General features: G+C 50.4%; 5 protein-coding genes across 5 annotated transcripts; 2 read left to right on the top strand and 3 right to left on the bottom strand.

Moving 5' to 3' along the window:
* Window positions 1–216: 216 nt before the first annotated feature.
* Window positions 217–1,883, bottom strand: T310_8206 (C2H2 finger domain protein; the record flags this gene model as incomplete). The annotated part of the gene is made up of 5 exons (XM_013469007.1): window positions 217–456; window positions 536–767; window positions 852–1,596; window positions 1,635–1,665; window positions 1,698–1,883. The coding sequence occupies 5 exons, from the start codon at window positions 1,881–1,883 to the stop codon at window positions 217–219; spliced, it is 1,434 nt and encodes a 477-aa protein (XP_013324461.1).
* A 695-nt stretch (window positions 1,884–2,578) lies between these two features.
* T310_8207 (Cyanase) lies at window positions 2,579–3,190 on the bottom strand (the record flags this gene model as incomplete). The annotated part of the gene is made up of 3 exons (XM_013469008.1): window positions 2,579–2,600; window positions 2,667–3,106; window positions 3,167–3,190. 3 exons carry the CDS (start codon window positions 3,188–3,190, stop codon window positions 2,579–2,581), a joined length of 486 nt encoding a protein of 161 aa, XP_013324462.1.
* Window positions 3,191–4,225: 1,035 nt separating this feature from the next.
* Window positions 4,226–7,691, top strand: T310_8208 (Phospholipase D; the record flags this gene model as incomplete). Its single annotated transcript, XM_013469009.1, has 5 exons — window positions 4,226–4,405; window positions 4,470–4,827; window positions 4,883–5,026; window positions 5,092–6,938; window positions 7,005–7,691. 5 exons carry the CDS (start codon window positions 4,226–4,228, stop codon window positions 7,689–7,691), a joined length of 3,216 nt encoding a protein of 1,071 aa, XP_013324463.1.
* Window positions 7,692–10,419: 2,728 nt separating this feature from the next.
* Window positions 10,420–12,454, bottom strand: T310_8209 (uncharacterized protein; the record flags this gene model as incomplete). Its single annotated transcript, XM_013469010.1, has 2 exons — window positions 10,420–11,457; window positions 11,513–12,454. 2 exons carry the CDS (start codon window positions 12,452–12,454, stop codon window positions 10,420–10,422), a joined length of 1,980 nt encoding a protein of 659 aa, XP_013324464.1.
* Window positions 12,455–13,186: 732 nt separating this feature from the next.
* On the top strand, window positions 13,187–14,971 carry T310_8210 (uncharacterized protein; the record flags this gene model as incomplete). The annotated part of the gene is made up of 7 exons (XM_013469011.1): window positions 13,187–13,204; window positions 13,276–13,380; window positions 13,453–14,026; window positions 14,266–14,380; window positions 14,446–14,589; window positions 14,692–14,842; window positions 14,918–14,971. 7 exons carry the CDS (start codon window positions 13,187–13,189, stop codon window positions 14,969–14,971), a joined length of 1,161 nt encoding a protein of 386 aa, XP_013324465.1.
* Between the last annotated feature and the right edge of the window lie 906 nt (window positions 14,972–15,877).

The following is a 15,877-nucleotide window of genomic DNA, read 5'->3' on the forward strand; positions in this document are numbered from 1 at the left end:
AAGACAAAGAAAAGACAAGGCAAGAGACAGCAAGCGACTAGAAGGGAACACTTGAGATTGAGACTTGAGCCTTTTTTTTTTTGAAAGAAAAGCTCAAAGAAAAAAAAAGAGAGAAGATATCAGCTTGCTGACCACGATGACATGACATGACATGACAAGAGATTGGTTTGTTCTCGGCGTCATGCATGCCTGCATTCATAGATCCATATCCATATCCTATCCATACCCGTACGTCTGTCTCGTCTCGTCAAATTTAAGAAATAATGCACTGACGTCACGTAACAGCTCTGCGAGAAATTCAGGTACGGAGTAGGGAGGATTGGTAGTTATTGGTTGTTGATGATGACATTTGGGGCCCCGCAATCGATATTGTTTGTTTGTTCCAACGTGCCTGCAGATAGATCGAGATTGCAATGCGGGGTTGATGTGATGATCGCAGCGTCGCTTGGCAAAGAACTTGAAGAACAAATTTCTGATATCCTGTCTAAGCTGAATGGAAACGGATTGCCCTCTGTCCGACTCTTTACCACCCCACCTTGTTCAGATCAACGCCAATGATCGTCTTGCCAGCAGGCTGGTCGACCTTTCCGGCCTCGAACTTGGGCGTGCCGTCTTCGTGGTACCCAACCGCCTGGACGAAGCCGCCGCTGACTTCGTCGAGGGTCTGCGCATATTTCTCGCTTCGGAGGCCCGGGCATCGCGTGCTGGTTTCGCAGTGGGCGACCAGGGCGGCGTTGCTCTTGAACTTGCGGCGACAGCAAGGGCATCTACATACGTCGCAATCCGTTAGTAAAGATTCTATCTAGTCTTGCTTCACCTCTGAGAGGGCAGGGGGAAAGGGCGCTTCTTACGAGAAATTTCTCCCCATGTGCAGGATCAGATGTTCCGCAAGACCTTTGACGTCTTCAAACTCCCCGCCGCAGCAATCGTACTTGCCAGTGTACGGGTTGAGGTGCTTGTTCGGGTCCCAGTTGGGGTCGTACGCCCGGTAGAACTGGACGGCTTCCTGACCGAAGAAACGTCCTGGTACGGGAGGCTGCACTTCAGAGTAGTGGCCGCTGGCAAGGTTCATTTCGTTGATCTGTGCAGACAACTGATTCTCTGTTTCAATCGCCGTTTTGGTCTTGGTTTGAACGGACAGCTGGCTAAAAGCCACCAGGTCGCTCGGTTCATACTCTGACTCCTGTTCGGACTTGTCTGGCACATTCTTCTCACCCAGTCTCGGCCAATGCTTCAAGGACAGCGTGGTTGACGTAGTCGATTTGACGTCGTCATCCTTGCGCGAGGGCTGGTTCAGCATGGCCCCCCTGCTCTGGAGTTCCTTCTGGCTGATGCGGATTCCGCTTCTGTCATCCCCAATGGTCGGAGGCGTCGGAAATCCAGTTTGCTTCTTGAGCGCGCTCGAGATCATGGTCTTCATGGCGCGCTGGTGGACGAGACGCTCCTCATCGATGCCCTTACATTCCTTCTTCTCGATGTGCGACACGAATGCAGCTGCACGGGTGAAAATCCTTCCGCAATCCTTCCCGGGACATTTGATCCTTTGCTCAGTCGGATGGTTCTGTAAGTTGTGAGCCTCATGCGGACCTAGCTCAACTGCACACGAATAGTGAGTGTTCATGATGGCAACATACCTGACGGATATGGAGATCGCGGCCTCCCTCGCTGCGGAATTCACCACCACAGAGCGGACACACAATGTGCTTCGTGCTCTTGATCTTGTGGATGAGCAAGCACTCCTCGTTCTCGAAGTCTTCGTCGCATCGAGAGCAGTAGTCATGCTGAGAGGCCTTGTGCCGCTTCATCTCCTTCTCTGAGTCGAAGTAGAAGCGGCAGTCCTCGTATGTGCACGGCACACGGTCACGGCCAGCTGGTTCTGCCATGTTGATAGCCGTGACCAAGCACGTGTCTTAATGGATCTGTCAGCAGAAGCAAGTGAGAGGGGAAGTGGTGATCAATGAAAGAGAGATGAAGAGGAATGAGGAGCAACAGGATGGTGAGACAGGTCAGTATATTGTAGATTTCTGATGAGGGAATGCAGGAATGAGAGAGGTGTGAAGAGCAACAAGAGTGATTAAGTATCTGAAGATACGCAGAGGCAAGGCAAAGTATGCAAACGACACAAATATGGTTGCGTCTTTATTTACCTAGGCAGGTTATTCCCTGGCTGCAGTCGGCAAAACACACATAATCGTCTGGGAGATGCTGTCTGGAGGTCACGGGCAAATTTTGTTGTTTTGAGTATCTCGCCGGAGCAACCCTCTTACCTATCAGGTAGGTAGGTAGGTAGGTGCCTTTTGATGCCTCCCAGGGACAGATTATTAGTCGACAACAAAGACTTAACCTGAGTGAGGCTAGTCCAATGTCTAGATATCGAACAAGATGGCCACATGCTTGTAATTGTCATATCAAATTCTATTTCATTTCAGCTTTCTTCACTCCTACTATACAGACGAACTGGCCTCGTCGTTCAGAGGTCAGCATTTCCTATTCACAATCAACAGTGAAGACCACCAGATCATGTCATCCACAGCTCTCATGATGCTGCTCTGTCCATTCCAATCTGCAATGGAGTCAACTAGAACCTGGAGTAGGGCAGCCTGGGATGAAGGTCAGCAACTATCCCAGTCTCCGAAAAGAAATATACCCATGAATCCAATGCTTACCATTTCCCCCGCAGGGTGATAACCGCCCAGTCATTCCCGTCCTTGTCGGTCTCCTTCTCAACCTTAGTCGAGAACGAAATGGCGCTCATAATCCCGTCCCCAAACTTCTCGTTGAGAACAGCCTTGTACGCGTACCCGTAGTTCTGCACAATCTCATACAGCCGGTAGATCAGCGGCTCCTTGGGAGGCATCTCCACCGAGCGGCCCCGATCGGGAAACCCGCTGAGCTGCTGCTCCAACTGCTCAACGGGGATGTCAAGGAGGCTGGCCAGTTTCTGGATGTCCTCCGGGGAAGCCTTTGCCTGGCCGTAGAAGATGGCCGCCGTGGCAACCTCATTGCGGCCGATGTGCTTGGAGATGTCCTCGAAGCTGAGCTTCTTTTTCGCTTTGGCGTTGAACAGCGTCTGCGAGGCTGCTGGAAGGTATGGGTGTTGGGTCGCCTATATCGGAAGCTCACAATTAGATCGCATGCCTCAGTCGAAGAATGAATAGAGACCCACGTCAAGGGTTGCGAGGGAAGACATGATGATCGGATTTCTGATACGCTACGGTGTGACAATGAGATAGATAGCTTTCCGGGAGATACCGTAGGGCAACCTCGTAACTAAGGATCGGGGCGGAATACAGTACGAAGCTATCTACATCTGTGACGATGTCATTCTTATATAATTTCTGCTCTCTCCTTCTCCAATTTCTGGTTCCACTCGTCGAGGGGCAGATCCCACTCCCAAGGCTCTGTCTGCGGACATGGTTCTTGGTACCGCGCGGGGTTTTCCCAGAAGCCTGCCAGAGGCCTGCGGGGTGATAGTGACGATTCCCCTCTGGCCTGTCTTTGGCATCATGTCCCCTCACGACGCACCGATAAGATCCGGCAAGCAGACAGGTACGGCGGAAGGGTCGGGCCGAAGAGACAGTATAGACACCTGAGGTATTAATATTTAACTGGAAGATATCACCATCTTAGCGTATGCCTAGTTGGGAAAACGTCCAGCTGCGCCACTGCTCTTGGTATTAATATTCTGTCCACGGAGACATGTGTGTAATTTAATACATACATCGTGCATAGCCCAGCACGTGGACGCGCGTATCATGGAACCCCGCTCGCGTGCACAGCCACAGTCTACAGACCGTCGTCATCAGGCATCCCCTCTGACAGGGCCAGGATTGGTGAACGAAATGACAATAGGCAATCCTCCAGCTTGTGAATAATGGCGGATGCGTCAGACTTCGAGACGGCGGGCGCAACAGCGTGTCCAAGACCGGCGCAGATTGGGTGCAGCTGAGACACCAAGAAGCGGGGCAGTCCCCCGGCAATAATAATAATGCCAACAAACATACTTAAGAACACCAGGCCAGTAATTTTCTGCTATCGTTTGATTCTAGGAGAAGCAGAAAGACCGTTGGTCGCTGCGAACCTCCTGACCAGGAAGCTCAATCGATCAGCTGATCTTGTTGCCTCTGTATTTCTGTGCTGAGCACCGAAGCTTCGGGTTTCTCCCCGCAGTGTGCTGTCGAGCTCGTCTTGTATTGTCGCACAAACTTCTAACCTGCCCTGAAGCATGACTGAAAGAGTGGATCCGTTGGCCTATGGCCATTATTATGAAGAGGGTGAACGGGGTATTGTGGGAGACAGTGCTCGAGGCTTTATCAAAGACACCTTCAAGATACTGAAGGACAATTTCCACAGCCACCAGGGCCAGCAATCAGGCCAGCAACCATACGAAAGTGGCAGCTATTCGGTAAGAGCAGACTCCCTTAAACAAAAGATCTCAAATAACTGACGGGAGACGTTTCTTGTCCCAGGCTCCTTCGCAACAGCAGTCTTATGGTAGCCAAACGCAGCCTCCGAATCCGCCGTACCAAGAACCCCAATATCAAGAAAAGCCCCCCAAAAAGGACAAGCTGTCCGGTCTCCTAGGCAAGATCGAAGGAGCGGTCGCAGACATTGGTTCAGAAGTTGTTCACCGTATTTCCGATGCCCTCGACCCCGATGCCCATTCTCAGCAAGCCGCAGCCAGGCCGAACAGCCAGAATCGCTTTGGGAGCTTTGCACCACAGAGGGGGAACAACGATGTGAAATGGTACGTGGATGGATTCAATTACATGTACGCGGTTTCCATAGCGCTGGAGAACGCTCGAGAGTCGATCTGGATCTTGGACTGTGAGTATTCCTATATTGTTGACCGCTGATCTGGTTGCTGACCACGCTCCCAAAGGGTGGCTCTCGCCAGAGCTCTATCTCCGGCGACCACCGGCCAAGAACGAACAATACCGTCTTGATCGCATGCTTCACGCTGCCGCTCAGCGGGGGGTGAAGGTCAATATCATTGTCTACAAAGAGGTGACTCAGGCACTGACATGTAAGTTTGTAGCCCCTGCTATCCAGGGCTGTTGCAAGAACGGGACTTTTGCTGATACTGGCCAGTGTCGTCGTCGCATACCAAACATCACCTAGAGAATCTCCATCCCAATATTGCAGTGTTCCGCCATCCAGACCATTTGCCTGATACCGAAGAACTGAAGGCCTCGATCACGGATTCCTTGCAAAACCTGACCCTGGATGCGGCCCACATTTCCACACTCTCTAGTGACGCCCTCAAGGGATTATACGGTATGAGCGATGAGACGATACTGTACTGGGCGCATCACGAGAAGTTGTGCGTGGTCGATGGCAAAATCGCCTTCATGGGAGGTCTGGATCTTTGCTATGGACGCTGGGACACCAACCAGCATGCGATCGCTGACGTGCATCCGGGCGACCTCAATGAGATTGTGTTCCCAGGACAGGACTACAATAACGCTCGGGTGCTCGACTTCCAGGATGTCGTCCACTGGGAAAGGAATCAGCTGGACCGCAAAGTCACCTCCCGCATGGGGTGGTCTGACATCTCCATCTGCCTACGCGGTCCTGTGGTGGAGGATTTGCGCAGGCACTTTGTGGAACGCTGGAATTTCATCTACGACACGAAGTATTACTCGCGAAACGACCCCCGTTACTCTAGACTGGCCCTCCACGGGCGTCCAAGTTCTTCCGCCGGCCAGATCCCTGGTAACGCTCCGCCCGGTTCCGAGCAGCACAAGCCCTCCCACCCCCAGCAGGCCCCTTACTACCCCCCGCCACCCGGAGCTCAAGGCCAACAAGCGTCGTCTGGCTCCCAGGGACAGTATGGTTATGGAAGCGGGCAGCAATTCCCTCCACCACCTCCAGGGCCTCCGCCGCAGACGAGTTCCGGCGGCTATCAGGCATATCATCCAGAGCAATATGGTTCGACACACTCGCAGCAGACCCAAGTTCCGTATTTCCCGCCTCCACCGACTCAGGAGTCTCACCACTCGCTGACGCGGGAGCTCTACGGGCATGATGGTGCTTACGAAGAGGGTGATGGTGAACGAGGGCTAAGACCGGAGACTCAGCGTCTGAGGGAGGATATCTCCGGACTTGGCCATACCCTTCGCAGTCATGTGCATCATTATCAAGACCGCTATCTTGGTGGTCATGGCCGTCACTCTCAACCAGTCGGAAATACGTGGTGCCAGATCGTGCGGAGCTGCTCCAAGTGGAGTCATGGAGTCCCAACTGAACATTCTATTGCGGACGCCTATGCAGCTGCCATCCGGGACAGTCAGCACTTTGTCTACATCGAGAACCAGTTCTTCATCACGGCAACATCCGACGAGCAGAAGCCTGTGAAGAACAAGATTGGTGCTGCGATCGTCGAACGGATCCTGCGCGCTGCTCGAGCCGGCCAGAAGTATAAGATCATAGTCGTGATTCCCTCGGTTCCAGCCTTTGCCGGTGACCTGAGAGACGACTCTACGCTAGGCACTCGGGCAATCATGGAGTTCCAGTACAAATCCATCAACCGAGGCGGCCACAGTATAATGGAGCAGATTGCAAAGGAAGGGTACAACCCGATGGACTACATCAGGTTCTATAACCTGCGCAATTATGACCGGATCAATGTGAACAGGGCGATGCTGCAAGCTGAAAAGGCCAGCGGCGTCGATTACGAGGACGCTCGCAAGTATCACGACGTTGCTGAGGTCGGGTACGGTGGCTACGGGCCGGGTGCTCCAAAGCCGGCATTCGACACGACCGCTCCATTCCAGCAATACCAGCAGGCCGCGCAACGTTCCTCGACGAGCGGTCGGTGGGACAGCGTCAGTGAGTGCTACATGCTCGGAGGAGAAGATATTCGCAATGTTCCCTGGGACAGCGATATTCCTGAAATTGACGCGTTTGTTAGCGAAGAGCTTTACGTCCACTCCAAGGTAGGCAGTGAAGGCAGTAATTTCGACTGTGTTCTCGAAATTAATTCACTGACGAAACGTTTGTAGGTGCTCATCGCGGACGACCGGCTTGTTATCTGTGGATCCGCCAATCTGAACGACCGGTCGCAGCTAGGGTATCATGACTCGGAGATTGCAGTCATCATTGAGGATCCCACCCCCGTTGAATCCGTGATGGATGGCAAACCGTGGACGGCAAGTCGATTTGCCGTGTCGCTCCGTCGGCAGTTGTTCCGCAAGCACCTGGGTCTTCTGGAGCCGCAAGACTACCAGCGACGAACCGCCAACTGCGAGCCGGTTGGGGTCCCGAACGAGTACGACTTGAACTGTCCGGAAAGTCAGGTGGTGGCCGACCCGCTGTCAGACACATTCCAGAGTCTCTGGAACACGCGGGCGCGGACCAACACCGAAGTCTTCCGCAAGGTCTTCCACGCGGTGCCGGACGACAACGTGCGGAACTGGGAAGCCTACAAGGAATTCTACGAGTACTACTTCCACAAGGCGGACAAGGAGGCCGAGGGTAAAGGAAGCGACGGGGCCAAACCGAGGTACGAGTGGGGTCATGTGGTTCGCGACGAGTTCTCGCCTGGACCGGAGGGGGTGCGGGAGGTGAAGGAGCTGCTCAGCAAGGTCAAGGGGACGCTGGTGGAGATGCCTCTGATGTTCCTGATCGAGGAGGATATTGCCAAGACGGGATTGACCTTGAACAGCTTGACGGAAGAGATTTACACTTGACGTATATACGAAGGTTGTCAGAGTAGTGAATAATTGCAATGAATTTCCTCTGTATGTACTGTACATGCTCTGCGTGCGACAGTAGTGATACACATGCCCTTCCGAAGTAATTAATGCACGTGCGTTTTCTAGAGCCGAAAGTCGAGTGCCTGCAGTTAGCTAACGAGAGTAGGTAAATATTCGATTATTACCTAATTCAGTAACCCTAGTTACCAGCAAAGACAAAACAGAAACAAAGACAATAATGCGATTCGAAGTCGAGAACAATCATCTAACTGCGACAAAAAATAATGATCAATTCTGTCATCACTAACCTTTCTTTCCTGGCTTACATAACATAACCCAACCTCCTTCACATCAGGCCAAGTCTCTACACCATCCCAAACTTTTAAGCTAAAGAACAATACCAACCGCGAAGAAAAGAACAATATGAAGCCAGCCAACAAGCCAACCAACCAACCAACCAACCACTTCTATTCATCTTCAACTTGAAAGAAAAAGGGAAAAAAAATTACAAGTGAATTAGTCTCTTCATCGCAGTCACTCACTCTACACAATGTAATCCAATTTCCAAGGAGATGAAAACGGAAAGCTTTTACTGGATGGAAGAAAGGTTCGATAGACATCCGCAACCGGTATTATGTATGATATTATGATATTAATATTGTTCCACTCCACTCCATCCATTGTTATCGAAGCACAACAATCTTTGGAAAGAAACAAGTTTCAACGAATGGGTAAGCTATTATGATATCTTTCACTGTCTTTCCTCTCTTAATTAAGACTTCGACTTCGACATTCCCTGCAAAGAAAAGAGATGGGAATCGGATGATATATAATAAATAGATAAATCTCGTGTCGAGAATCTTTTTTTCTCTTTCTCTCTCTTTCATCCTTTTTCTCTTGCATGTACGGTACAGTACTTCTTTTTCTTCCAGACGAGAACGAAACGAACACAAGCACAAGAACAAGCATCGTCCTCTCTGCTGTCAGCCAACTCTTCTGCTCTCTCCTCTGTGTGTCTCTCTCTGTCCATCTTCGAAGGACAAAGCAGTAAAACAAAATCATACAAGGAAAAAGAAAAAGGTACGAAACGAACCCAAACAATGAGATCTTTCTCAATTCCATCAGAATTGTATGTATCTACGGAGTATAGTACTGACAAATCCTTTCTCTCTCTCTGAGCAGGAGCAGACGAAATTGAAATCCACCCTCTCCTCTCATCATCTCATTCTCAATACCCTGTTCAAGGAAAGAAAACGAGGGAAAATGGATCCTCCCAGTGAGATCGATTTCGATTTCGATTCCATTGCCATTGCTTCGATAAAAAGTAAGTAGTACCTAGTCCCTAACCCTGACCAATCTTCTATTTTTTTCCCTTCTTTATCGGGACGGTGTTCGAATCCATTCATCTACGCTAAGATAGATTGAGCTGAGCTAACCTGTAGTGTTGTTGTTGTTGTTGTCAGTCCATGCCGGTTATGGATGTATCATCATGTGAGAAGGCGTTTCACAGATTGTTACCCTGGGTAATAGTGGCTACAATTACTCCGAGTTCTTTCTTTCTCTCCTTCTTTCTTGGGTGTGCTGGCTGGCTGTTTTCGACGAACGACGACAGCGATGGATTGACTCTGAGTTGTGTGCGCGAGAATCAGGACCAGGTCGAGGGCGGGCCAACGATTTGTTCTTGTTTTTTTTTCGAAACTTTGGATATTTCTTTGTTTTTTTTTTTCTCACACTTTTCTTTCTTGTACAGCACGATTCTTTTTTTTTTTCCAATTGTTGTTTTTTTTTTTGCTTTTGTTGATTCGTTCGTCACAGACATTCCATTCGATATCTAATTGAGCTTTCTTTTTTTTTACTTGTCATATTGTACAGTACAACATATGTATCCTACCACAGACAATGTGCATGATACGATATTGCCTTGCATCGCGTCTGGAACCTAGGCATTCCACTCGTTTATTCATTCGTTCATTACCTTCTTTCCTACATGTGTACAGTACATGTGTATAATATCTCATATCTAATATCTTGTACTACACTATCTACTACAAGCTGCACTACTCTAGACCGGTGGACCTGGAATGAAGGCAGGCAGCAGGCTATCATTTGACTATGACTTGACTTTCTACATATGATAACGACAAGGAAGCATCGATGATTGATGTCAGGTTTTGACTGTTGGTTTGTATCAGATACGATGATATAATGATGTATAGGATGCTATGGTAATTGAATATATGTACCGTACATGCATTGTTCATGGTTGATTGAATTGGAACGAAACGAAATGAAATGAAATCACACGACTATGTACTGTATGTACACACTGCTGTGACTTGTCAAAGTTTGTTGTCAATCAGATACTACCTACCTACCTACCTACCTACATAATAAATACAATTCAGCATGGATGGAAGAAAGGAAGAAAGTCAGTTTCCGGGAACTACAAAAAAAAGAATCTTCAAATCGGATATATATCTGTCATCATCATATCATTTATTTCTTAATGAATGACTGTTCGTCGGGAGTCCAGCTACCCGACTCTGAAGTGTGTAACACACCTGTCTACATCTCCTAGGCGATGGCGTAGTACATACATGTGTTGTATGTAAACAGCTGCAGGTCATCAATATTCCCGGGGTATATGTTTCTGCAGTCTCGTCCGTTCGCTCATGTCATTTCATTTCATTTCATTCAGTTCAGCTGATCAATCTTGTCACGCTTATTCGTCATCATCATCGTCAAATACGTCAGCTACACGCTCCTCAATCTGCTCGATGATGTGTTGCAGCAACCCCACCGATCGCGCCATGCCCACCTGGCACGCGTCTTCGCCTACAGCAGCCTCGATCTTCCCATCGCCGCCGTTCGCCGTCAGGTCTTCCTCGAACGCGTGGCAGACGGCCTTGAGCGGCGCCAGGAAGTTTGTCCGGAACGAACGGTAGGATTTCCTCAGCTGCAGACGGTCGCGCAGTTTGGAGGACGACAGGAGAATGTAGTACAGACTCAGGGCCGCGTGGATCGGCGAGGCGAGTATCTGCGAGAATCGTAGCCACGACACGACAATGTTGCCGCTGGACGACACGTCCAGAGCAGAAAGCTCCGCGGGATTAAACAGCAGTGGGAAAAGAGCTGAGAAGCAACGTGGGTCGACGAAAATGTTGGGCTCGGCATTCGCCGCTGTTGTCGCCAGGATTTCGTCTTTCTGCCATCCGATCGCGCTCTCCCTCGCATACAGCAGATTTTCGTCCTCCAAGACTTTGCGTATCAGGTTGAACCGGGCATTTGGCGACGGATGACTGCGAACAACTGTCGACGGGATCCTTCGCAGACTGTTGTAGCTCTGACGGGAACTGCAGGCTGTGAGGGCCAGCACAAAGTCTTCGTACTGCCGATCATTGACCGGCTCCTCTATTTTCTCGCGGATAGAGATCACCGTCAGGGCGAGAAGCGCGTCCTGGAGAGCCTGGGGCTGCTCCAAGCCTGCACCGTCTGACGTACTAGGAACGCCGATGAAGTTGGTAAATATCACCGCCAAGTCTGGGTATATTGGGATCCGTATGTTGTCTTGCTGCGAGAAGAGGACGGTCGCCGAAAAACGAGCCGCCAACAGCAGTAAACAGCCGTGTCTTTCCAACGGAATTCCCTCTGGTGATTTCGGTAGCTCTTCGAAATCTAAAGGAGGTGGCTGTTTCTTGGCGGGTGTGGACACAATCCGAAGCAATTCATCGTCACTTAGACCTAAATCTCGCGATAACGCCTTCACAACGGCAAATCAGCACTAGAAAAGTTGACAGTTACCATGCGTGGCATACCGTAATCTTTCCAACGATCATATCTCTTTCCTTCAGGTGCTCCGTCGCTGCATGAATGCGGGTCTTGGATGTCATCCGAGCTGCTTCAGGATCAAGCTTTTCCTGCAATCGCAATGCCCAGGACAGCCCCGAATCTGTAGGGTTCGTGAGACTCAACATGTAGGATTTCAATACTTCGACGAGGCCAAACTGGACCAGCTTCCGCACCAGCTCCTGGTCACCCGAAGACGTAGATTGAGTCTCCGCTTCCGGGTCCGGAGCAGATGCCTCCGACACCCGAACGACAGACGTCTGACTGGTTCCGCGAGGTGGTAAAGCCGGTCGTTTCGTCGGTGACAGGTCTCGAAGGAACTCTAAAAAGGCGGTGGTTGTCTCGTTTGTTGGCATCGAGGTATAAGCTTCCAGTGCAGCCTGGAGCGACGTGGCAATGAATCGGCTGGGATACTTGGTTTTGATGCGGGCATGAAGCACCGAAAGCATGGCGACGAGGCAGTTGAACTGGATCACATGGCGCGGAAGGGTTTTCTTGCTGTCTTGTGATTCTTCGCCGCTGCCAATATCAATATCCCTGACCTTTTCCTCCAATTCTTTCGTATCTTGCGATTTTGTGTGCTTTTCTGTCTCCTCCGTTTCTTCTTCCTCTTCCTCCTCGTCCTTCTCAGGTTGTAGCTTCATCAGCGCATCTGACACCCGCAAGATGACTTCTCGGGGATTCCCCAGCCGCGCAACGTCCTGGAGGCATTGCTGCGACTGAGGGAGCATCGGCAGAAGGAGCTGGACGAGGTCCCATCCGATGTTGGTGGTAAGGGTTTCATCTTGCAGCAATCGGTGGAGGGTCGGCAACCGCGCGGGGGTCAACTGGTACTCCAGCAGCGTCAGGTAGGTCAGGTAGTCAGTGGCCGGAGGAAGCGCCTTCACCAAGGGATCCTCTTCGTCCGCCATGGCCGGGTGTCTGTGATCCAGCTACTGCATATGCAAACAGTGGCAGCTTGGTGAATCTGCAGATGCCCCGCAATTGCGCATGACATCAGTGGCAGAATACGACCGCCCGGCAGCAGCACTCAGTGCAGCAGATTAATTACTGTACTGTACTCGCAATAGAGGGATTAAATTCTTGATGAATTTTCATTCTTTTGATCTGATAGCTACTCCTGTGTTGAAGAAAATTACAAGGGTTGATTTCAAGCACGAATACTGCAGTTGCTGCTGATACCAACCAGATTCATTGAGCTCAGGACAGAACTATGGTGTACATATCTGAGCACCATGTCGACGCAGGTTACCAGTGCTGTTGCAGCAATGTTCCATGATTCAATTGCTATTTACTCCAGTGAGAAGGATAGCAGGTCGATTATATGCCACCTTGTTGCGCTCACTTTGTGCTGTATGTACTGTGCATCACTTATCTACTCCCCCCATTCTTGGACACGCCCCCATTCTTGTTCTGCAGGGATCGGCTGCCCTTTCGTCCCCGCAAAGCAGATGGCCTCGTGTCCTTAAAAGAAATAGATAATAGACCAGTAATTATATCCTAGAAATGTGAATTTAAGATTGAACTCCAATTCTTTGCGCAGTAGAGCAGATGTGGCATTCCTGGACAAGATCTAGATATCTAGAATCCTGCAACGGCTAGGGACCATATAGACAGGCAATTGGCTCTAAAAGTGTCAAAAAATGCCAGAGAAGCTCCAGGTAGGCTCATCGTCCCTATTGTCGATCTTCTGTGTCAAGAAGACGTATCAACAATCTCTGCCCGTGTCTAGGTGATAATTGTTGGTGCTGGCTTGGGCGGCTTAGGCGCTGCCATCTCGATCCTCCTGGCCGGCCACAGCGTCACCGTCCTGGAGGCAGCCCATGAGCTAGGTGAGGTGGGATACTCTCCCCCCAAACAAAACCATGCCGCACGTCAATGGATGCTTATGCTCTTCATGTGTACATAGATTGGAGCTGGCATCCAAATCCTGCCCAATGCCTCACGCCTTCTCCGTCACTGGGGCCTCGAAGAGGTCTGCTCCAAGTATGCCTCAGCGCCCCGGAGGTGCAACATGATCAGTTGGAAAGGGGAGCACATCACCTTTCTGGACTTCATCGAGTCGGCGAAGCGATACGGATCCCCCTTCTGGGACTTCCATCGAGCAGATCTGCACAACTGTCTCTACAACCGGGCCGTGGAACTGGGTGCAAAGGTCTATACCAACAGCCGAGTTGTCGACGTCGAGTACCACGCCAGCCCTGCGCAGGCCACTGTTATCCTGGCTAACGGAAGTCGTTACACGGCGGACCTGGTGGTTGGGGCCGACGGCATTGCCAGTCGCACTCGCGAATGCTTTCTCAAGCGAGTTGATCCTCCCACGCCGACGGGCGATCTGGCTTATCGAGTGCTTCTTGACCTGCGAAAGATCCAGCTGGATGAAGATGTGCGGAAGATGCTGGAAAACACGGAAGTGAACTACTGGATGGGACCTGGCGCCCATGCTGTTTGCTATCTCTTGAGGAATCGCACATACTTGAACAGTAAGATTGCCACGAGAACCCCCTGTACCAACTAGCGATCCTCACATCTTCGCAGTGGTCCTTCTCGTACCGGATGACATACCGGATGGCGGGGCAAGAACAGTGGAAGGAAACGTCCTGGAAATGAGACAATTGTTTGCGGATTGGGATCCAAGGCGAGTCACCAGGGTCTTGCACTGATCGAGGACATTGGCTAATGGACAGCAGAATTGGCAAAGTACTGAAACATTGCAATTCAGTACAGAAGTGGAAGCTCTGCATCCGCCACGAACTCCCACGATGGAACCATCCTTCAGGCACTTTCACCATGCTAGGTGATGCGGTGCATGCGACACTGCCATATCTTGCTTCTGGGTGCGTTGACCAGCCAACAAATCAATTGATGATAGAGGATTTGTCTGTGATCTAACAAGTCTCAGTGCCGGAATGTCGCTCGAAGACGGAGCAGTACTGGGTGAATGTCTGGCGCGGATTCACAAGAAGTCAGATCTTAAATTCGCCCTCACCGTGTACGAAGCATGCCGCAAGAAGCGAACATCCCGGATTGTCGAACGGGGAAATCTGTACGTTCATATTCACCAAACTAGCAGAACCCTTATCTTCCCACCCAGTGTTTTCTCAAAATGATGTTTCATTGTGACCATGCTGACAGTTGGGACCCGCAGACAACAGTATCTCTACCATCTCCCCGACGGCCCCGAGCAGGAAGAACGGGATCGAATCATGCGCATGAATCCCACGCCACCTGGAGATCCTCTGGTCTGGCGAGACCCGGAGCTGAGTCCGTGGTTGCTGGGTTATAATCACCTGGCAGATGTAAGTTCTTTTCTATCTCCATTCCCATACCTGTTTTTGAGATCTCGATGGGACAGTCGTGCTGAAAACTTGTAGGTGGATGTACATTGGTCTGAGGAGCAAAAGGTTGCTGAACAGAGCCACCTTTGATGAAATCAGGTTTCAAGGAATCGATTGTCTGGACAGGCCCGTCCTGAGAGTAGATATATTGTCTTCATGTGATGATGAGAACGAATATTTCTCTGACCTTGACGCTGTCATGGTGCATTTAGACTTTGGTTGAGGACATTCTGGGAATTGCGTCCCAATTCTTCTGCCCTGTTATTTGGCAAGGACGAAAAAAAGTCCGTATGTTTCGTTCTCTTCGATACCTACCGCACTGTGGCCTCATTTGCTTCACATTGCAATAGGCTCGGCATGTAGTTACCGAAGCTTGTCATGACTAAGACGGTCAGGCTACCATCCTTTGAATGTGGTTGTCATGATTTCTTCACAACCAGACTGTAGCGTTCACCACAGCGTCATGGATAGAGACGCTACATCCTGCACCATTTGCAGGCCTTCGACCTGGCTTCTGAATCCCTTCCTCTGCAACATGGACAATGACGAAACCAAGGCCTATCGATCGAACATCCACGCAGTCTGGCGACTAGGGATGCTCATGACAGATACCAATGTTAATGTATTCCGAGTCCACAGCTTCAAATTTTCCCCTTGAGAGAGAGCTTCGTGTCTGGCTGTTTGTGCATATTGTGCTGTCGATCCTTGACTGGCCTCGGGTAGAGCTAGTTAACGTAATTCCCAACCGAACCGGACACCCGACCGAGCCGGACACCCCATCCAAAGTCCACGCGTTTAGGATACTGAAGCTATTCAAACAACCACCATGCCACCAAAATCGCGTCTATCGTCTCGAGACTTGGTGGAACAAGAGGGGAGGATCCAACTCGCGATCTCTGCTTTAAAAAACAACGAAATCCCAAGTGTTCGTCGTGCAGCGGAGGTTTTTAATGTGCCTAAATCTACACTTCATGACCGACTGACTGGCCACCATTT

This window comes from Rasamsonia emersonii (genome assembly GCF_000968595.1).
Source record: "Rasamsonia emersonii CBS 393.64 chromosome Unknown ctg1118621760677, whole genome shotgun sequence".
NCBI lineage: Eukaryota > Fungi > Ascomycota > Eurotiomycetes > Eurotiales > Trichocomaceae > Rasamsonia > Rasamsonia emersonii.